The following is a 22,622-nucleotide window of genomic DNA, read 5'->3' as shown; positions in this document are numbered from 1 at the left end:
TCCTTTGAGGATACACATATCACTACTTGTTTGAAAGTTTCGTCGCAGAAAACAAAAAGATCATGCTAACAAAACCAGTTTAAACCTTTCCTATTTTAGGACACAATCTTGCTTTTATTCAAAATGAATTAATAAGGTGTGTATATAATTATAGGGACAAGAGGCATTGATTTAAGACTGAACTGTGTTATAATCTTAAATTATTGTTTATTTTCTTACATTGCATACAAAACACTCATCCTGGCAGAAAGACGTATACAGCAATAATATTACAGGGCTATTAAAGGAACACTACTGAGAAGTTCCATGCAAATGTCAGCCTTACATGAAAACAATAAAGCTTTCACAAAAACAGCAAAACCATTTTTACTTTTTTTGTGTGTGTAAGCAAGTATTTTACAGTAGACATGGGACGATAACTGTTTTCAAACTATGACAGTTAGGAAAAGTCAAGGTTTTAAAAACAACAGCATTTTCTGCTATACCATCCCCAAGGTATGTGTGAAATTTTTTTATTAACGCTTTTTAGTTTTTAGGACAACAGCAGAAAAGTTTTTTTTTATCTCCAGCTCAAAAGATATCCAAAGATGCCATTTTAAATTGTAAAGAAATCTGTGTGTTTTAAAACTAATGAAGACAGCAGTCAATGACAGAAGTCAATGATTCATTTGAATTATTTAGCCTGACATGTTTACTCTTCCAAAATATCTTAAATGTTTCTCAAAATAAAATATATCGTGTTCAAAGGGGAAAAACGTTTTTGTTTTTTACCCAGACATTAAAAAGAACACATTTTAGAGCAGTGAGCACAATACTGTGATATTTATTTATCCAAGGTTATCTCACGGTCAGAATATTATACCGGCCCATGCCTAGTTTACAGTACTGTAAAACACTCAAAAATGTCTCTGTATATGTTTTCAAACAATTATATTTGATTAACCAAAGTCACACAAGTGTCAATTTCACATCTGTCACATCCGTAACGAAGCTTTTTCCTCATAAATGCAAAAATGTCAGTTAAAATAAAATCAAGCATTTTTGTTCTACAATGAGCCAACTCCTATCCTTTTGATTATTTGGGAGTCAGGGGCCAAAGTTACTATCAGTCAGGCCACCGGGAAATGTCGCAGTGCTCCCTATGGCCAGTCTGAGGGTTGTGCAGTTTAATTACAGAATTTTTATTTTATTTTTTTGAATGTTGAATACTCACTTTTTGGTCACTTCCATAACGCATGTTTATTTCCCTCACTTAAAATATAAAATATGTTTACAGATTGGTGTTTTTTTGCTCCCATATCTCTGCGGTTATTTGTTTTGAAAAATATAAACATGTTTTAATGTAATATTAACATATACTTTCTATGCGAATTTATGTTTTCAGATTTTACTGCAAATGTCACATCCATAATGCTGGAATTGCCCTATTTTTTATTTTTTGGAAATAGGTTTCCCTAAAATTAAACCGTTGTGTGTTAAAATTTATTTAGCCGATCTCTGGGTCTGGTGGGATGAATTTTAACTTAGTTTAGCATAAATCATTAAACCTGATTAAGTGAGATAGCACTTGGCTGAATGGATGAATGGATTAAAAAATGGTACATTGAGCGAGTTGTAAAATGAGCCTATTTCCAAAATAGGAGTGCTTCTTTAAAACTAAGTCCATTGAAAATGATAAAAGAGATACAGGATAGCAGGAACAGCTTTGCTTAAAACAAGAGAGTGAGTCGGCTATTAGCCAAATATCATTCAGAGTTGCTAATCAATCTCTAAATGTCAACATTGAATTAAGAATCAAGTAGTTAATAAATTATTATATATGTAATCATTTACAACTTTGGAAGCTTTATAGCAGCATAGGTGCAGGAAGAGACTTGGTTGGGCCTGAAAGGTTTACGCAGCTTCGAAACATTCACCTCAGAGTACTGAAAAAGACATGAGAAAAACAATATCAGCAACTGTAAACAAGGAAATTGTGTTTGATTTTTTATTAGAAGGAGTTTTGTGTTGTTTACCACTGGTTCACTGGACTGAAGCTGCTGCTGATTTGTGGTCTGAAGTTTTTGTGATTGTCCTCTGGATACTTTACATCCAACCAGTGATAGTCCTAGTGATATATTGAGATTAGTAACAAAACAAAATCAGAACAACATAAAGGCATAGATAGTTGACGTAAAAACTGAAAACGATATTTACACTGGTGACCAATTGACTTCTATAGCATTTGTTTTCCATACTATGGAAGTCAGTGGTTACAGGTTTTCAGCTTTCTTCAAAACATATTTTTTGTGTTAAACAGAAGAAAGAAACTCATAATTATCTGGAATTACTGGATTAAGAGTAAAAAAAAAGTCAATTGCATTTTTGGGTAAACTGTCCATTCAATATCTCATAAAGAACATTTATGTTTGTATTTTTATTGCTATGCAACTTTAAACTCACCAATAAGCACAATGACCAGAAGAGCATTCAGCAGACCAGAGATGATTGTAAATGTCCTCCATGGTGTTTGATTCTGCTGGATACACTTCACTATTGTGTGATTTTGATGCAAGTTCTTCACCTCCGTGTAATTCTGACACTCAGATAACTTTGAAAACGGAGTTGGGGCTGTAAATAAAAACACTTTGTGTCAGCAGCAACTACTTAAAGGAATAATTCACCCTCAAAATTCAAATTTACTCACTATTTATTAAAGTGTTTCCAACCATTATTATGAGTTTTTTCTGTTGAACACATAAGAATATATATTAAACAAAGCTGAAAACTTGTTACCAAACAGGTTTACAGCTTTCTTCAAAATATCTTCTTTTGTGTTCAACAGAAAAAAGAAACTAGAACAGGTTTTGAACAAGGGAGATTAAACAATGATTTTTTTTTTAGTTTTGAGAGAACTATCCCTTTATGTATTTACAAATCAAGATAGTTAATAATGTGTAAAGCAAATACTACTACTACTATTAATAATAATAATAATAATAATAAATAAAAAGGTAAGGATCACTTACCAGTGATGTGTAGTTTTGTGCCGTTGCTAAATTGTGCAGTTTCTTCTGTTTTTATACAGTAATAAACTCCTAAATCATCAATAGTGATGTTATTTATGAAAAGATTATGTTTAGGTCGCACTGAATATTTCGGTTTGAATCTGTTGTTAAAATAAAACACTGGTGGTTTTGAGAATGAGCGTAAAATCAGAAGTGGAGGATCTGCTAGATTCAGAAACATCCACGTCACCTCATTTATGTCAAGATCACAGTTTATAGTCACATGCTGACCCAAACCGGTTAATTGAGTTGTTAAGGTATCAGAAGCTTTAATCCAAATCAGCAGATCTGCAAATTAATTATAAAGATAAATAAGATTTAAAAAGTGTATTCAGCTTTAAAATAAAAATATAAATGGCTGTTAAGAAAATCCTCAATGACATTCTTACAAAGTAAGCAAAAACATTCAATATATAACACTTACAGAGTTGAAGTATAATAATCCTCATTCTGTGAAAACAGCTTGTTGAGCGCTTCAACATAATGCCGTCCTGTTTGTTTCACACCTTGCTGTCAAACATCAGAATGAGAGCTTTAATCCCATCGAAAGGAAGTTAAAGTTGACCACAAGTGCAGCCTTTCACACCCATTTATAAGCACATATATATGTTCATGCAAGCAGTGTGCAGTTCTTCAGCAAGCACATGACCATTCGGTGAAAGTGACCAATAAGATGAAAGCATTGTTCACAGTCATGCATGCAATGCTTTTTAATGGGCTCACCTAACCCCACCCCTAATCCTACCCCTCACAGTGGCATCATTACCTCCAGTGAGTGCATTGTGTCTGACATTGCATATCTGAGAGATGTGATCTCAGCTTGCATCATAAAAGCGGCATCCAGATACTATTGGAGAAGCTGGCCTCTGGGAGAAAGGTCAAAGCGAAAGCGATGCAAAATACATTAGATTAGAAGTGTTTCAATGAGTTGTGTTTCAAAGTACTGCAAGAGCAATTCAGAAGTACAAGTTGACTATAAAAAGTCGCCTCCTGTCTGTAGCTCTGCAGTTCCACTGATGGCAGTTAATGGAGTTGAAAAATTATCATATTTGTGGAGATTTAAGTTTTCGGTCGAAAAAACAAAGTCACTAATATTTACTAGGAAAAAACAAGAAATTAATAGGTTGGAAAAAAGAATGTATGGCCAAATAATTTAGCAAGTTAAATATTTAAATTTCTTAGGATGGTTTGATTTAAAACTTATGTGGACTGAACATATTTATAATATATTTAAAATATACAAACCAAATATAGGAAGGTATTAAATGTTTTAAAGTGCTTAATTGAGTCAGAATGGAGTGCAAGCAGAGATGCAAAAAATTGATGGTCCAGTTGAGTATTAGACTGTCTGCTTAAAATCTGTTACTGCTAAATAGACATTTAAACTGAGACCTTTTGCAAGTACATGTCAACTTAAACTAACCATAACCCCAACCTAACAGTCTATTTATAATCTAATGAGAATTAGTTGGCATGTAGATGCAATGTAACTTAAATTCAACAAACGGACCATCAAAATAAAGTGTGACCATACAGCACACTTCAGATCAGTATTGGACAATGGAAGCATCTAAGCAAGCACTAAGATTATGTTGTGATGCAACCCAGGTTGATGCTCTACATGATGGGAGTAATGCCAAATGTATCTCTGTCAAGAGTAGATTATGATGACTTATTGGGCCAATTTAAAGGGCATAGATACAGTAGATAGAAATCCATCCACTAAAAGATAGGGATGTCCAGATCCGATCACATGATTGGAAATCGGGCTCAATCACACAGTTTCAGACTCGATCGGAATTACACATCTATAGTTATGCGGTGGCACAGACCTCTTTCTTGACTTCACGAAGAAACAGCAACACTTGTGGCATGACATCACTTTGTTGCAGAGATGCTATTGGTTAAATGGCGGCAAAGTAGAACATGGAAGCAGTTTGAAGTGGAAAGTGCAAGTATGTCTGCAGTCTGGATGTATTATAAAGTTGATGACAACAATATTGCCATAGCAAACTATGAGATGTAAACTTGGGATTGCCTGGGTATTTTAAGTTGAGGTGCTATTTGTTTTCATTCATTCATTTTCTTCTCGGCTTAGTCCCTTTATTAATCTGTGGTCATTCTGGATGTGTTTCTCCGGTTTTCTTTATTCTTTTTTTTATGTATTATATCAGATCGGGTTTTGGTATCAGTAGATACTCAAAATCAAATAACTCGGACTCGAGGGCAAAAAAAACCTGATCGGGACATCCCTACTAAAATACTTCTCCCATGTTGAGAGAGTGAGAAAACAAAGATGAAATGTTTTGCATTGACAGAACTCAAACAGTATATGCAAACTACGTATATATTCAGATGAATCTAAAGATCCTTTTAGAAAAGGATCTCTGGGTATATCAGTTAATAAGAGAACATCTGATCACCTGCCATATTTGGGTACTTATATGTGGGTACCAGCTTATAGGGGATCATAGAAACTCAGGATACTCAATCAAACAGATATTAATAATTATTAAATTGCACACTCATTGTAGGTGGCGGTAATGCACCTTAAAGTTGAATGCTACCCACCATAAAACATAACCCGCGGACACCCCTCTTGATCATGATGTCCAATAGGGGAGGCTGTACAGTGTTATTATGAGCCTTCAGAACATTATCATAATCAATATGGCACTCCCCCACCCCTACCCCCATCACAGGAAACCTGTTGCAAACTTTGAATGTTAAAACAGACTTTTAAGTATGATTTTCCAACTCCAGTATTTTTTTACAATGGCTATGACAGTTTTTTCAATACATTCAATACAACAGGTTTCCTAAACTCTTAACGCGGTTAGCACAACATCCATCTTGTAGGCTTTACAATTAACACATTTCTTGTTGCTTTGACACAAAATGCATCCAGTTAACACTAAATTAAAATGCTTGAACTTCATTTACACACAAACTCAACCAAGAACAAAACAATGTAATTTTACAGTCAAATTTACAAATGATTTCACACAGTTGTTGTTCATACAGGGAATCCCTGTTCATACAGGGAATTGAAACACAAATATATTCCCTGTATTTTATTCCATTGCCAATGAGTAACAGCTTATTGCAGATATGTAAATACATAAATCACAGAAGATTCCCATCTAGGAACCACTCAGTTTTTTCTAATCACATGATCATATGTTCTAAAAGAGGACTCTTTGGGCTGATTTTGAGTGGAAAAGGAACAACAAGGGAATTCTTCCCATGCCTTGCCAGAGAACATATCAGGTGTAATATGGATGAGAACGTGGCCAAATGCAGAACATTACTTTGTTTTTTGTTTTTATTATAATTGCGGTGCTTTTTTCTGTTTGTATATCTAGCAGTGATGTCCTTTTGCAAATAAAGTCTGTACTGCAGCAATTCTGTGTCTGTATTTTATTTAAAGAAACTGTACATTTTATAAAGCTATTCTGAGATGGTCATTCATTTTTTTTAATTGAATTTCTGCAGCAAAATAAACAAAATGCATGCATTTACTGCACCCAACAAAACAAAACTGTAGAGAGGCTTCAATTATAAGGGCAGAGCTGACACAGAAAATTTCAGCTGATAATAGTGTTTGTTTGTGAATGTGTTCTGATTGACTAAATGTTCCTGTTGGAAGAGAACATGTGTTTTGAATAATGATTTGATTTTGAAACATGTTTGCAGTGTTAGACGTGGTGTATTGTGAAAATTAGTTTACGGGTTTAGTTCACAATGTGTGATTTTAAGCATGAAATTAACCATTTTGCCAATTGTGTGTTTGTGGGTTAAGAGTTTAGGAAACTTGATACATTTTTTTTACAATGGCTATGACAGTTTTTTCAATACATTTAATAAGTTTTCTAACCTATTAACATGGTTAGCACAACATCCGTCTTTGTAGGCTTTACAATTAAAACATTTATTGTTGCTTTGATACAAAATGCATCCAGTTAACACTAATTTAAAATGCTTGAACTTATTTTGCACACAGACTCAACCAAGAACAAAACAATGTAATTTTACAGTCAAATTTACAAATGCCTTAACACGGTAAGTCAGAACAGATAACATCATGTTCTAAACAAAACTTATATATAGGCTAAAGTCAAAGTGAACAGCTGTTCATACAGGGAATTGAAACACAAATATGCTTCCTGTATTTTATTCCATTGCCAAGATACAGTTTATTGCAGTGTTGTATGTATGTTATATATATATATATATATATATAATATATATATATATAATATATATATATATATATATATATATATATATATATATATATATATATATATATACAGTGCTGGGCAGTAGCGTCGCTACAAGTAGTGATGCTACTGGCTTTACTACATTTCTCAGTAGCGTAGCGGTAGCGTCGCTACTTTCTAAATCAAACAGCTTTTCAGCAGCGAAGCTATTTCATTAGTCAAGTAGCGCAGCAGCGTCCACAAAGCTACATTTCTTCTTGTTGTTGTTTTTTGGCGGTTGGCAACCAGCTTTTTGAAGTATTAGCGCCACCATCTGGATTGGAGTGTGAGTCAGGAGTTGACTAACTTATGTATTTCTTATAGTGAAACAAAGTGGCACAAAAATAAAAATAAAACAAATAAAATTTATACTAATTTTTATATATATTACTTTCCCCAAAATCCTTTTTTCTATTGATTACCCTTAGCCAATACCCTTTCCTTCTGCATTTTACAGCTATATTACCATAGATAACTATTCTGCTAAATACTAAACTATATTACTTAACCCTGTGTCTTTCAAAAAGTTATAAACATATCTAAAACACACATCACCCGTGCTCAACTTTAAGATATTCTCTATGTTAGGTTACACTTGTTTTTCCTGTAACTGTGTGAATAATATATTTCTTTCTGTGTGATATATTGGGCAGTGCATCAATACATGTTCTATAGTCTCCTGGTTGTTATTACATTCACACATCCCATCTGCATGTTTATTGATCATGTGTAATGTACTATTGAGTGTTGTGTGATTAAATCTCATTCTTGTGAACTTGTCTTCTTCCTGTTTGCTTTTCCTTGTTTCCCTACCTTTTCCGACTTTGTTCTGTATGTTGTAATATTGACGTCCTGTACTCCCTTTATTCCATATATGTTGCCATTTTCCCAATACTTTAGTCTTAACGATACTTTTGATTTTTGACTTGCTGTATTTGATGTTAATGTCTATTGCAGTTTGCTGTGCTGGTTGTTTTGCCAACTTGTCTGCCATCTCATTCCCACTGACCCCTATGTGTGCTGGTACCCACAACAATGATATGATGACTCCTGATTTTATGAGATTATTTCCCATCTGCACTATTTCATAAATTATGTCCTGTCGTGACTCTGATACAAAATTCTTTTATACTCATAAGTGCTGAACTTGAATCAGACGCAATGACTACTTTAATTGGTTTATCATCCTCAACCCACTTTAAAGCCAACCATATTGCTACCAATTCTGCTGTATACCCTGCTAAATTATTACTAATTCTTTTTACAGATTCAATCTTTAACTTTGGAATACTATATAACACTCCTACCCTTTGTCCAATTCTTGATGCATCTGTCTGTGTATATTTCAGTTGTTTAAGTGTGTTTTTCCTTTATATCATTTTCTACTCGTTTACTGTCAATCTCACTTTCTTGTTTTTCTTTCAATATTTAAAAATCAACTTCCAAATCGCCATGTAGGAACTACTGGAAATACTATAGTGGGCGTAATTGTAAGTGTGTCTATTTCCATATCATTTATTTTACTTCGTATTATCCATCCATAACCTTTAACATCCTGTTTCTCTTTTTCTTGGCATTGCATCAGAACTGTTTGTGTTATGTGATTGTCATTATAACCTTTCAAGTTTGCCCAGTATACTACTGCCAGTTGATCTCTCCTAAGGTGTAAAGGCATCTCTCCCATCTCAACTTGTAATGCTGCTACCGGTGTGGTTTTCATGGCTCCACAGTATACTCTTAGTGCTTGATTTTGGATTTTATCTAACTGTTTTAATGTTGTATTAGCCGCTGATTCATACACCATACAACCATAGTCAATAACTGATCTTATCAACCCTGTACAAATTGTTTTTAATGCCATTCTACTAGCACCCCAGTCAACTCCACATAGGCACCTCATCACATTTAACACTCTCTTACATTTGTCAATCAATTTCCTAATATGTGTGTTCCACGTGAGTCTCCTATCAAACCACAGTCCCAGATATTTAAAAGATTCAACATTCTCCAACTCTTTACCACCCAATCTCAATTTTAATTCCCCTCTTGTTTTATATTTGGTAAATAGCATTACTTTTGTTATTTCTTGAGATATTCTAAATCCCCACTTAACTGTCCAATCCTGCACTGTATTTAATATCTGTTGCATTTTCTTTATTATAAATGTTATGTTTCTCCCTCTTTTCTAAATAGCATCATCATCTGCAAATAATGCAACTCCTGTATTATTTTCTATGTCCTTAAAGTACTATTATAGATCTTTCTGAAAAGAATTCCTTAACTCCTAACTGGTCAAGTTTAATTAACACTCCATCTATCCACAACATGTCATAAGCTTTCTCTATGTCTAAAAATACGGCTATAACTGATTCCCTGTTTACTTGTGCTTTTTTAATATCATCTTCCAGCCTTAAAATTGGATCAATTGTCCCTCTACCTTTCCTAAATCCACTTTGGTGATTTACTAGTTTTTCTTTAGTTTCAACCCAGTAAACTAATCTGTCATTAATCATTCTTTTCATTGTTTTCCCCATATGCGATGTCAAGGCTATCGGTCTATAACTGGTTGGCTGTTTGGGATCTTTCCCAGGCTTTTTAATGGGAATGATAACTGCCTTCTTCCATTCCTTTGGAATAACCCTTACTTCCTATATTTTCTTATATAACCTTAACAGCACCCCCTTTCCTTTATCAGTTAGATTTTCTAACATAGTATAACAAATTTCATCCCAGGAGCCATTTTACCTAATTTCTTCAATGCCCTACTAAGCTCAGTCCCTGAGAAATTTATATTTAGTGCCTGGTCCTCCTCATCTTTCCCTAAATCAAACTGATATCTTCTACAAGTTTCCTCCCTACCACTTTTCTCCTCTTGGCTTAAATTGTCTGTGCTGTGTATTTTAACTAATGTCCTTGCTATGATTTCTGCTTTCTCTTTATTATTAATAATAACCCTCTGCCCATCCATCAGCATTGCATATCCATATTCTTTTCCATTTCCTTTCATTTTTTTTAATCATTCCTCATACTCTCTCTATTGGTCTTCTACCAATAGACTCACAAAATTGTCTCCAATATTCTTTCTTTGATTTTTTAACCGTTTTTCTTACTATTGCCTATGATTGTTTGTATTCAATAAGATTTAGAAAGTTGTGTTCTTTTCATTTTTTTTAAATGCTTTATTTCTTTCCTTTATAGCTTTCTTACACTCCTTTGTCCATTATTTTAGGTTGAGATTTAGGTATTGCCATGCTTCAGTTATTCCACCACTAACTCTTACACACAAACTTTCAATATCTAAATTATTCTCAATCTTTTGCAAACGATCTTCACTGATTTCCCTAAATGTATTCCAATCTGCTCTTTCTAAAATCCACTTCTCCTCTCTTACTTCAATTTCTTTTACACATTCTATTCCTATTTGAGTTTTGATTGGGTAATGATCACTCCCAACTGTACTACCTCTTAATACCTCCCATTCACATCTATCTGCAATATCTTTTGTAACTATTGTAATGTCTATTGCTGATTCTGTGCCTCTTGCTATATCCAATCTAGTTCCTGTCCCGTCATTAATGCAAACTAGCTCTTCTTCTTCTATGAATTCTTCAATTACTCTCCCATTATTGTCAATTCTGTTTCCCCATAATGTACTGTAGGCATTCAAATCTCCACACCAGATAGTTTTTCCATTAATATCCTCCCATATCTCTTCCAACTGTTCCCTCTCTAACATTTTACATGGGTTATAAAATGTATTATTTTTACATTACCTTCACTTGACCATATCTCTACAATAATATATTCTAATTCATTCCCTCTCTTTACTTCTCTATATTGGATACCTTTTTGTATAAATGTAATAATTCCCCCACCTTTACCTATTTTCCTATCCATTCTTACTGCATTGTACCCTTTGATATTAAAATCCAATCTTGATATTAACCATGACTCTTGCACACACACTATATTGGGTTTTTCAATTATGTATTTTTTAATAAAGTGGTAACAGTACATTAACAATGGTAAAAACATCAATTGTCATGACTACAATTGAACACTAGCGAAAATGGTTTTAATGAGATGCCTTTGAATCATATGTTAAGCCTTCAGATGTTCAGGATTGTTTAAGGTTTACATTACTCCTGTTCAATTTACATGGTTTTTATTATCGATTACAACAGCAATGGAAAATATAAATAAATAAACAAATGAATAAATAAATAGATTATGTGACTTTTGTCTAGATCAAATCTTGATGTGTCATGGCTACCACATATGCCAGATGCGTCATGATCAATTATTTGCATGATGTCTACGACACACATTCTGTCATAGAGAAGCTGCATAAATTAAAAATGCCTTTGTCATTGTTTGTTTTGTAAGTTTACCTGGTAATTCTAGTACTCACCTTCCAGGCTGCAGAAATGCCTTGGCCATTGATTGTCAATATTTATTTTTTTATTTGGTCATATTAGAGCCATGATGACACATCCAACGCTATCTCACAGCAATTCGTAACTTTTTGATTTAGTGTCTAATTCGTATAAATTTGTACATCTCAGTCTTACATTTAGCACGATTTGCTTATTCCCCAATGACGGTTGGGTTTAGGGGTGGGGTTTGGTGCCACGCCTCCTTTTTAAAATCATATAATTTTTTATGACTGAACTTGTACGAATTCATACGAATTAGCCACTAAACTGACTAATGGTAAAATAGTTATGTTTCCCTAGGGAGATTAGGCTGGACACATCATACAAGAGTACTGTTGCTCCACAAATTTTTTTCCAAAAAGCAACACCTCTCTCTTCCATTTTGCCATTTTAAGTGCTGTGTGTGGAAGAGATTCTGTGCCTTTATTAGTCAACTTTTATTTTTATTGGTTACCCATGTGACAAAACTCATTGTGTACGATGTGGGTAAAATTAAAACATGTGACTTTCTGCGAGGATGCCGCAAATCGTCACAGATATCATAGGTTGTCATGCACTATGGCACACAACACGAGAAGAAATGATTGAATCTTGTATCTCAATGCCAGTTTATCATTTATGAATTCCCACGACACCCTGCATCAAAAGCAAATCATGTCAAAAATTAGGACAAAATCTTGTAATCTGAACGGGGCTTTACCTTGATCAACAGTTTTATTGTGTGAGCATTATGTGTTATAAAAGTAAATGAGTGTTTTGTTTTTGTACAGGTTATTTTCCATTTTTTGTTCTCTGTTGTTGATTCGTCAAGGTAAGCACCAAACTTTAACAGTCATAAAAAACTGTTCTCATTTCAATTCTATTTGTATAGCACTTTACACAACAATTAGTTTCAAAGCAGCTTTACAAAAGAGGCACATTATTACATTACAATCAAAATCAGAAAAGTTAAGTTTATTAGTTTTTATATTACTTTAATTATCTAATAACTAATCACACTAATAAGTTATTATTTATAAACATAATTAACCTGCGGAAAAACAAGTAAAAATCGCTCAGGGGTAACTCAGATATTTGGACGGTGCTCTTTGGGTAAGGGATTCAACAAAACATCAACAGAAATTAGTCCAAGGCACTCGGAAAATGTGGAAAATTTAAAAAGCCTTTATTCACATGGCTTAATCTTAAAAGAAACCTACGCGTTTCGGCAAGGATCTGCCTTCATCAGCGTAACAGTGATCAGGTGCGTTTAGAGTCTCTTTTGAGTACTATGGTCACATGACTCTATGTACTCTTTGAGTACTATGGTCAAACATCTCGACAACACTCAAATAATTTAACCAACATAGTCAACTATCATCATTAATTCAGCATAGATAGAGGGTGACATTAAACCATGCACAGACATACAAAAACTGCTTAAACATGTTATGTATATACACACTTCCGAACACATTTACATGTGCACATATATATATATATATATATATATATATATATATATATATATATATATATATATATATATATATATATATATTCACACATGCACGTATAAAGACATGTACACATAAGAAAATACAAACACATTGTACAATATATGATGATAATCTGTGGACCATCTATGGATAAACTGTTTTACAGAAATGAAGAAAAGTCTAATTCACCATTTAGACCTGGGAATCTAGTTGCTTTTAACGTATAGATCCAAAAAGTCTCTCTCTGTTTTAATCTTTTTATCCTGTCTCCTCCTCTTGTAGAATTATAAATATGTTCAATCCCAACTATTTTTAATAGAGTGGGATTGCCGTGACCTTATCAGAGATGAACTTTTAATACAAAGACCTAGATTGAATCAGTCAGGAAGTTCTGTTTATTTTGTCACACAATACAGTACAGAGGCAAATAAAATTAAGAGAATTGTAAAAAATAATTGGAATATTCTGATGAGTGATCCCCATCTTAGGGAAGTTTTACCTGTGTCCCCCTCTATTGTATTTCGAAAAGCTCCTACTATTCAAGATAAACTAGTGAGAAGCCATCTCTCCACCAAGAACACTAATACTTGGTTAAGTCAAACAACAGGAAACTACAGATGTGGTAATTGCAATCATTGTGATAACATACTCCAATATATTTAGAGAGCCATCATCAGGCTGTAAATTTAAGGTTAATTCATTTATTAATTGCAATACTACATTTGTTGTTTATCGAGTGGAATGTCCGTGCAGATGTTTTTATATAGGAATGACTAAGAGAAAATTAAAATTGAGATTAGTGTTCGGATGTATGTATATACATGCCATGTTTAAGCAGTTTTTGTATGTCCGTGCATGGTTTAATGTCACCCTCTATCTATGCTGAATTAATGATGATAGTTGACTATGTCGGTTAAATTATTTGAGTGTTGTCGAGATGTTTGAATGAGTATGTTCTACTGTAGGTTTGACACCTATGACCAGACACCTCACACCCACCCGGACCATCTCCCTACACAGCCATCAACACCACATCAACACAGCCCGGACCATCGCCCTACACAGCCATCAACACCTCCAGCCATCTTCCTCTCCCCCCCTGCTCTTCAGATCAGTGAGGAAAACGGCGTCAGATCTTCAGTAAACAGAAGAGAAGGAAAGCACCAGGGCCAGATGGTGTCTCACCAGCCTGTCTGAGAACCTGCGCTGACCAGCTGGCTCCCATTTTCTCACATATCTTCAATAGATCACTGGAACAGCGCAAAGTTCCATCCTGCTTTAAGCGCTCCACCATCATCCCAATCCCAAAGAAGCCAAAGATCACAGGACTCAATGACTACAGACCTGTGGCCTTAACATCTGTGGCCATGAAGTCATTCGAAAGACTGGTGCTAGCATATCTGAAGGACATCACTGGACCCCTGCTGGACCCCCTGCAGTTCGCCTATAGAGCAAACCGGTCTGTGGATGATGCAGTCAACATGGGACTGCATTATACCCTACAACATCTGGACAAACCAGGGAACTACGCAAGGATTCTGTTTGTGGACTTCAGTTCTGCCTTTAACACCATCGTCCCATCACTGCTTGAGTACAAACTGGCCCAGCTCTCTGTTCCTAGCTCTGTCTGTCAATGGATCACCAGCTTTCTGACAGATAGACAGCAGCTAGTCAGAATGGGCAAAATCACATCCGACAGCACTGGTGCCCCCCAGGGATGTGTTCTTTCTCCACTGCTCTTCTCCCTGTACACCAACGACTGCACTGCAAAAGACCCCTCCATCAAACTCATTAAGTTTGCAGACGACACTACTGTTATCGGCCTCATCCAGAACGGTGACGAGTCTGCATACAGACAGGAGGTGGAGCGGCTGGCGTTATGGTGCAGATACAACAACCTGGAGCTGAACACGCTCAAAACAGTGGAGATGATAGTGGACTTCAGGAGAAACCCCCCTGCACTCCCCCCACTCACCATCATGAACAGCACTGTGGCTGCAGTAGAGTCATTCAGGTTCCTGGGCACCACCATCTCTCAGGATCTGAAGTGGGACACTCATATAGACTCTATTGTGAAGAAAGCCCAGCAGAGACTGTACTTCCTTCGTCAGCTGAGGAAGTTCAACCTGCCACAGGAGCTGCTCGTACAGTTCTACTCAGCTGTCATCCAATCCATCCTCTGCACTTCAATCACCGTCTGGTTCGGCTCAGCTGCCAAAACTGACCTCCGTAGACTACAGCGAATAGTCCGGACTGCTGAACGAATCACTGGCACTACCCTTCCTACACTTCAAGAACTGTACTCTTCCAGAGTGAGTAAAAGGGCTCGCAAAATCACTCTGGACGCCTCACACCCAGCACACTACCTGTTCGAACTGTTACCGTCTGGTCGGCGCTTCAGAACCAAAAAAAAAACAGCCAGACACAGGAAAAGTTTCTTTCCTCAGGCTGTCTACCTTATGAACAGTTAAATATTCCCCTACTGTGCAATAAATATGTGCAATACTTTCTCATACGCACTTGTACACAGCACCTTATATCAATATACAATGCAATACTTTCTACATTCGCACTTGTACACAGCACCTTATAACCTGTATATTTATAACAATCTGTACATACAACTCAACATCCAGGTTTCTTCACTAACCGCATCTGTTTAATGTTCATCATTTTTTTATTATTATTATTTTATTTTTTCAGATTATTTTGTGTTGTCACATGTCACTTTATGTACACTGGAAGCTTCTGTAGCCAAAACAAATTCCTTGTGTGTGTGAAGCACACTTGGCAATAAAACCGATTCTGATTCTGATGTGACCATAGTACTCAAAAGAGACTCTAAACGCACCTGATCACTGTTACCCTGATGAAGGCAGATCCTTGCCGAAATGCGTAGGTTTCTTTTAAGATTAAGCCATGTGAATAAAGGCTTTTTAAATTTTCCACATTTTCCGAGTGCCTTGGACTAATTTCTGTTGATAATTAACCTGCGGTTGGAAAATATATATGTGTGATGTCTATGTGTACATGCTAAAGGAAGTGTATTTGTTTATAAAGTGTATAGTTGTCCTTAAAGCCCTTGGATAATTGGCATCATCATCTCTACACAGGACTTGGATCTTGGATCAGAAAATCAGTCTGTCCTTAAGAGTAGAGAGCACAGTAGAGACTTCTTTTTCTGTTTCAGTGTGTTCACAGGCCTCTGTTGTGGGTTTTACTGGAGGCACTGCTGTTTTACCTTGTTCTTCTGAACAACCTCAGCGTACAGTTCAAGACATCATTGTGCGTTGGAGACACAATGGCTTGGATGTCTTTGAGATTATTGACGGTACAGTTTCAGCCAAAGCACAGGATCCAGCATACAGAAATAGAGCTCAAAGCTTCCCTGAGCAGTACAAGAACGGAAACTTCTCCATCAAACTCAGAGATCTGCAAGACAGTGATAGCGGAAAGTACACATGCTATATCATACAGGACTCAATAATTAGGGATGTCAAGCTTAACATCGAAGGCACGTAAATACAATGATTTTTTTTTTTTTGGAGTAAAATGATCTATATGTCATGAATGTCTAGACTCTTTATGTTTCAGCCTACTCTAGAAAGAGTAAACAATGCAATCATGTTTTCATGCTGTTTTCCATTTTTTTTTTTTTTTACAGCGAGGGTATCAAGACGGATAGACAACCAAGGAACAAAACCAAGTCCAGAGATACCTGTAATGATTTTTTCCATTTTGTGTGTTGGCCTTGCATTTTCTTTAGCTGTAAGTACATTCAGCATCCATAATCAAGGTTTAGGTTACATTTTAAAGTTGGTGACTGTCTATAATTAAACACTGCAAAAATGTATGTTTCAGAACTCAGCCACAGGGTTTTCTATACAGCATCTTGTGTCGGTCCCAAGCCCGGATAAATGAGGAGGGTCTAGAGGATGCCAGTACATTTAAAGTAAATAAATGCTTTTAAAGTTAAAGAAGGAATAAGAGACTTGCTGAGAGAAATAATTGTTCATTTTCAAAAAAAAAAGAAATCATAATAATAATTTACTGTTTTTTTACGACAAAGAAAATTAGCAAATATTTCCTTCTATGTAAGGCCCTTATTTCTTGGCTGGGATCATTTAAAGCTAACTAGTAAACTAACAAGTGGACTAATCCTGGCTTTAAATTGCCCACACATCTTGACAGTAGGACACACTACTTGATTTAGATTAATCTTTTGGTTCCCAACCATGTTCCTGGAGCCCCTCCAACACTATTTTGCAAGTCTCCTTAAAGGTTGAGTTCACCCTTGGATTACCCTTATGTAGTACCAATTTCCTGAGACTTTTGTTCATCTTCAGAACACAAGTTAAGGTATTGTAAGAAAAAAATGAGTAGGATATAGAAGATCTCAATAAAGTTGTTTATTCAGCATAGCAGTCTCAAAGTACAGAGTAGTAGCTTTGGTTCAGCAGGAGTCAGCATGAACACAGATGATTCTCTGTTCACACATTTTATACAGTTTCTCTATTTTATACTATTTGTTTCTCTTTGAATGCTGATTAAGATCAGTCCCAGATGTTTTGGTAGACTCACTCAACATGGTTTCTCCTTGAATGTAAATTAGGCATAACAATAAGGAGATACTCCGTTTACAGATCTTTAATGGAGTTATGAGTGAGAACACTCACAGTTTAAAATAGATGAGGTTAAAAGAATCCCTTTTGATCAACAGATGGTTCTTGATGAGTCACTGTAGCTTTCCCATGATACAGTATGTGAATGATTATTATGTAGGCATTATTTCAATAATTAACTTGAGGAACTCTCCTCTCTATGATAATTAAGCTTTTTGTTAAGAAAGACGTAGAAGTTGGGTTGAGGCAGACTAATTCCTTTCAATATTTCCAGACGAAATCCAAGAGCTCCCTCATCTTCTAAAGTCACAATGTTTGCAGCTCATTTAAAGTCCAGAAAAGGAACCAAAACTCATTATAAAAACATACTCTGTGACATCAGTGGTTCAACCATGCAGCATCTTTTGTGCACCAAAAAAGTGTAAATATGACACTGTTCGCCAATGTTTTCCTCATCAGATCAGGGTGCACATTTACTACAGCCAGTATGGTGCTTGCATTGATTCTAATACATTGTACTGCTTGTAGTAAACACACATCCTTCCTTACTTGAAGCAGGAGCAAAGATATAGGCAAACAGACTTGTATTAAATTTTTTTTGTAGCACAAAAGAGTTCTTGGAGCTTCACGTGATTACAGTGGAAGCACTAAAGTCACATGGAAGGTTTTGACAATGTTTTTGGTTTCTTTTCTGGACTTTGAACATCTCGGAGCCATGGCTGTCTATGGAGGATCAAAGAGCTCTTAAATTCAAAACTATTTTTGATAATTAGTGTTCTGTAGATGAATGAATGTCTCAGGGGATTGAAACAACATTTGGGTGAGTAAATTTCCATTTTTGGTTGACCTAACCTTAGACCTCAAATCAAACGCACCTGATTCAGGTAATCACCGCATTGGTAGAGACTACACGGTAAAAAATGCTGGGTTCCACACAGTTTGTGTTTGGACAACGTGAAGGAATTAAGTTAACTTATTAGTTTTTGTGAAATTTATTCATAAACTAATTTCGAGAGGATCACGTGCTTATGATTGCTTGCGGCTGGACCCGCATTATCCGATTTACAATGCACCAATCAGATGATTCCAAAGCTTCCATAAATACTCTAGGTCAGTGTTTCCCAACCCTGTTCCTGAAGGCACACCAACAGTCCACATTTTCAACCTCTCCCTAATCAAACACACCTGAATCATCTTATCATAACATCAGAAGAGACTCCAAAATCTGAAGTTAATGGGTCAGATAACGGAGACATCCAAAATATGTACTGTTGGTGTGCCTCCACGAACAGGGTTGGGAAACACTGCTCTAGGTTACGTATCACAGCTATCTTCATTTTAAAGAATCCCCCCTTCCACCCCTAAGCCTCCTCCTTCCTAGATGGGTAGCACAGTGGCCCAGTGCTTAGCACTGTTGCCTCACAGCAAGAACGTCTCTGGTTCCAGTCTTTACCAAACCAGCTGATGTTTCTGTGCAGAGTTCACATGTTCTCCCTGTGCTCACGTGGGTTTGCCTTGGGTCCCCCGGTTTCCTCCCACTGTCCAAAAACATGCAACCTATGTTTATTGACTAATCCAAATCAACACCATAGACATGCTCCTACCAAATACTTATCTCTTTAAAGAGCATCTACTATCTGCTCATCAGCCACCATGACAGGGGAATTCTCGAGATCTACCTGAGCTGAGAGCTCCCCTCTTGCCTTGCAACGGGAGGGAGCCCCATGCTCGAGGATCTTATGAGCTCAGGGCTCTCTCCTGGGACAGCATGCCAAACTAGCTTTATAATCATTCATCAGCTAAGTGTGAACTCTTGAAACAAATGTAAGTGGATTGAACATAAAGCAATTAAGTTGTCCCCCTCTAAAAATCTAGAATTATGTTGTTTCAGCTCAATTTAATTGAGTGGTTTGAACAAACAGAAAACATTTTTTTAGTGTACAGTTGTTCCTCGCCATAACACGGTTCACCTTTCGCAGTTTCGCTGATTTTTTTTTTTTGTGCAATTAGGCATGCCTTTTTCTACAGCACATTGTGTTTTGCGTCCTGATTAGCGCATTATGTTCTGCGTCCGGATTGGCTATAGACCATTGTCAATCAATCTCCGTGCGGTGCCTCTTGGACAGTACAATGTGTTCAGCCTGATAAATTTACATACATTTTTGATCGCCAGCAGTGTGACTGAAGTGCTGTACTGTATATTTCCAAGTTTTCTCTCCACGAAACCCCATAATGTTGATGAAACATTCTGCACCATCAAAGGCACCCATTGTAGCACCCAAAAGGCAAAGGAAGATGCTAACCATCGCACAAAAAGTTGGACTTCCGGACAAGAGAGAAAAGTGTGAAAATGTTAATGAGAGAATATTGTAGTGAGGGGGTTTACAGCCTTAAAACATAAAAAAGCAGACTACTTTGTGGATTTTACCTATTGCGGACTATTTTTAATATGTAACTCCCGCTATTAACAAGGGACCACTGTATAAATGATTGTCTTTTACAATGATTCATGGGATTGTTGCTCTTTTTCTAATTAGAGTTAAGCGTTTAAGTATATTGATAGAAAAAGTACTTACTACTCAATTTCTAATTATCTATCTGCCCATCAATTTTAATATAATTTCAAAGTAAGTAGGATTATAGACATATCTCATAGTTTCACCACATCTACTGCTCATAGCTTTATCTGTAGTAAGTTCTGCGGTCAATTTTTAGTTTTTTAAATCTTGTCTATACATTGTTTGTAGGTCAGATGGTGGCTCTGCACAGGCAAGAACTGAGTAATTTCCTGAAAAACATTTTCATTCTGGATCTCTCCATCCCAACCTACCCACAAGAAGATCATCTGCACCTCGTCTGCTGATCATTGATACAGCTATTTGATGTTGTGGCAGTCATTTACAATGATCCCATAGTGACATGAACACGTTTTTGAGGGGGTTTTCGGGGATCTGTTCCCTTAAACCTTTCACATTGTAATTATTGGCAGAATGGTTCTGGTCAAACATGCACCCCATAGATCTCCCAGGGATGTCAAACTCAGTTCCTGGAGGGCTGCAGCCCTGCACAGTTTAGTTCCAACCCTGCTCCAACACACTTACCTGTAGGTTTCAAACAAGCCTGAAGGACTCAATTAGTTTGATCAGGTGTGTTTAATTAGGGTTGGAACTAAACTGTGCAGGGCTGCGGCTCTCCAGGAATTGAGTTTGACATCCCTGCCATAGACAGAGCAGGGAGAGCAGCAGCAATTCAGCCCCCCATGGGATAACAGAACTAAACCCCAAATCATAAACTATTATGATTATGAGCCAATTTAAATGACAGAGATATGAGGCTTGTTACCATGTACTTGGCTAATACGGAGGAGTTTATGAACGGTGGAGGAAGTGTAGAACACAGAGTGCCACGTTTGCCTGAACTAACGCTATGCTCGATTATTATATCCTTGCTAAGCTCTGAGTTTTTTTAAGGCTAATGACTGTAATCACAAACTTGTCACATGATATGATACAGTCTCAATAGCACTTTGACTTAATCATATGGTTTTCTGATTCACATATTTGATAAAAGTTATCTTGAACACATCTACATGACAATTTTTAGTTACAGTAAATGTATTGCGTCAGCAGAAAGACATCTGGCAGACAGTTGCCAGTTTCACTGACACTATAGTGGCATGAGTTAATGCATTTGTGATCTGTGTCGCTCAGTGTCGCAGTGCATGTTGCTGCAGTGCCATTGACACCCGCCAGAGCTTAATGACGCTTATAAACATGGAAAATCAATTTAATCATGCTGCTGTCAATCATGATCTATTGTGTCGCAAGTTCATTTATTTGCTGGGCTTCCCCCTATGATTTTAAAACATATATAATTCTTTTTTTTTTTTTTTTATTCAAAATGATACTTCTGATCTTCATTGGTACAATATGTCAGTGCATAGCATGAATTATTTTTAATATTAAGGTCTTCTAAATAATCTACTAAATAAATGTATTGTAATACACATTGAAATGGTTCACACACAATTTTATGTATTTTTATTTATACAAAAAAGAGGTAAAGATTTGCAATAAGTTAAGTTAACTACTACTACCTTGTTATAATTTAAATATCTAGAACTGTATAATACTGAATCTTGAATTTCCAATGAATACCAGAAGTGTCATTACGAATAAAAAAAAAATTGTAAAAAAAAAAAAAAAAGCAGCCAATCATATAAACAAACTCGCAACGCAATAAATCACGTTTGACAGCAGCATAATGTTTTTTTTATGTGTCATTAAGCTCTAAAAAAATGATTAATTTTAAATTTTATAAACATTAAACATTTATAAACTTATGAATGCCATTATATATCAATGACTTTGACACATTCCTCCTCTATTTATTAACCGAGTTTCAACGCTGCTAGCAGCTTTAATTTAGATTTATATTTTAAGATATTTTTCATAGCTTAAATGTGGCCTTATATATGGAGATATATATATCCTAATCAATGGTCAGGTCAATTTGCATATATCATTTCTGTGATAGGATTAATAAAGGTTTGAATCTATTTTTATCTGTTTAGAGTTTATCAGCTGAGAGTAAAACTGTGATGAAATGTGATGTCTCCTGTATTAAATGTTTTTAGAAATTGCAATGTACAATCAATCTTATTAAACTTATTAATAATACAATTTGCTATAACTTCTATGTTAAGCTGCTTTGACACAATCTACACCGTAAAAGCTTAATAGAAATAAAGATGAATTGAACTGAATTAAACAATTAT

At 35.7% G+C, this 22,622-nt stretch overlaps 2 protein-coding genes across 3 annotated transcripts; one reads left to right on the top strand and one right to left on the bottom strand.

Annotated features, from left to right (window-relative positions):
• Positions 1-230: 230 nt before the first annotated feature.
• LOC130216383 (uncharacterized) lies at positions 231-16,656 on the bottom strand. 2 transcript variants are annotated; one of them, XM_056448277.1, is made up of 6 exons: positions 16,465-16,656; positions 3,472-3,557; positions 3,009-3,335; positions 2,443-2,610; positions 2,016-2,107; positions 231-1,925 (listed from the first exon to the last, which is right to left on the bottom strand). In XM_056448277.1, exons 2-6 carry the CDS (start codon positions 3,527-3,529, stop codon positions 1,830-1,832), a joined length of 741 nt encoding a protein of 246 aa, XP_056304252.1. In that variant the 5' UTR covers positions 3,530-3,557; positions 16,465-16,656; the 3' UTR covers positions 231-1,829. The 2 variants fall into 2 exon arrangements, with proteins under 2 accessions (XP_056304252.1, XP_056304253.1); XM_056448278.1 differs by lacking the exon at positions 3,009-3,335.
• LOC130215775 (CD276 antigen) lies at positions 12,263-22,592 on the top strand. The gene is made up of 6 exons (XM_056447620.1): positions 12,263-12,306; positions 12,516-12,556; positions 16,414-16,737; positions 16,888-16,991; positions 17,085-17,175; positions 20,593-22,592. Exons 1-5 carry the CDS (start codon positions 12,263-12,265, stop codon positions 17,142-17,144), a joined length of 573 nt encoding a protein of 190 aa, XP_056303595.1. The 3' UTR covers positions 17,145-17,175; positions 20,593-22,592.
• The last annotated feature ends 30 nt before the right edge of the window (positions 22,593-22,622 follow it).

The sequence above is a fragment of the Danio aesculapii genome, chromosome 22 (genome assembly GCF_903798145.1).
Source record: "Danio aesculapii chromosome 22, fDanAes4.1, whole genome shotgun sequence".
Lineage (NCBI taxonomy): Eukaryota > Metazoa > Chordata > Actinopteri > Cypriniformes > Danionidae > Danio > Danio aesculapii.
Note: the sequence above shows the minus strand (reverse complement) of the source record. Positions and strands in the feature narration are given on the sequence as shown.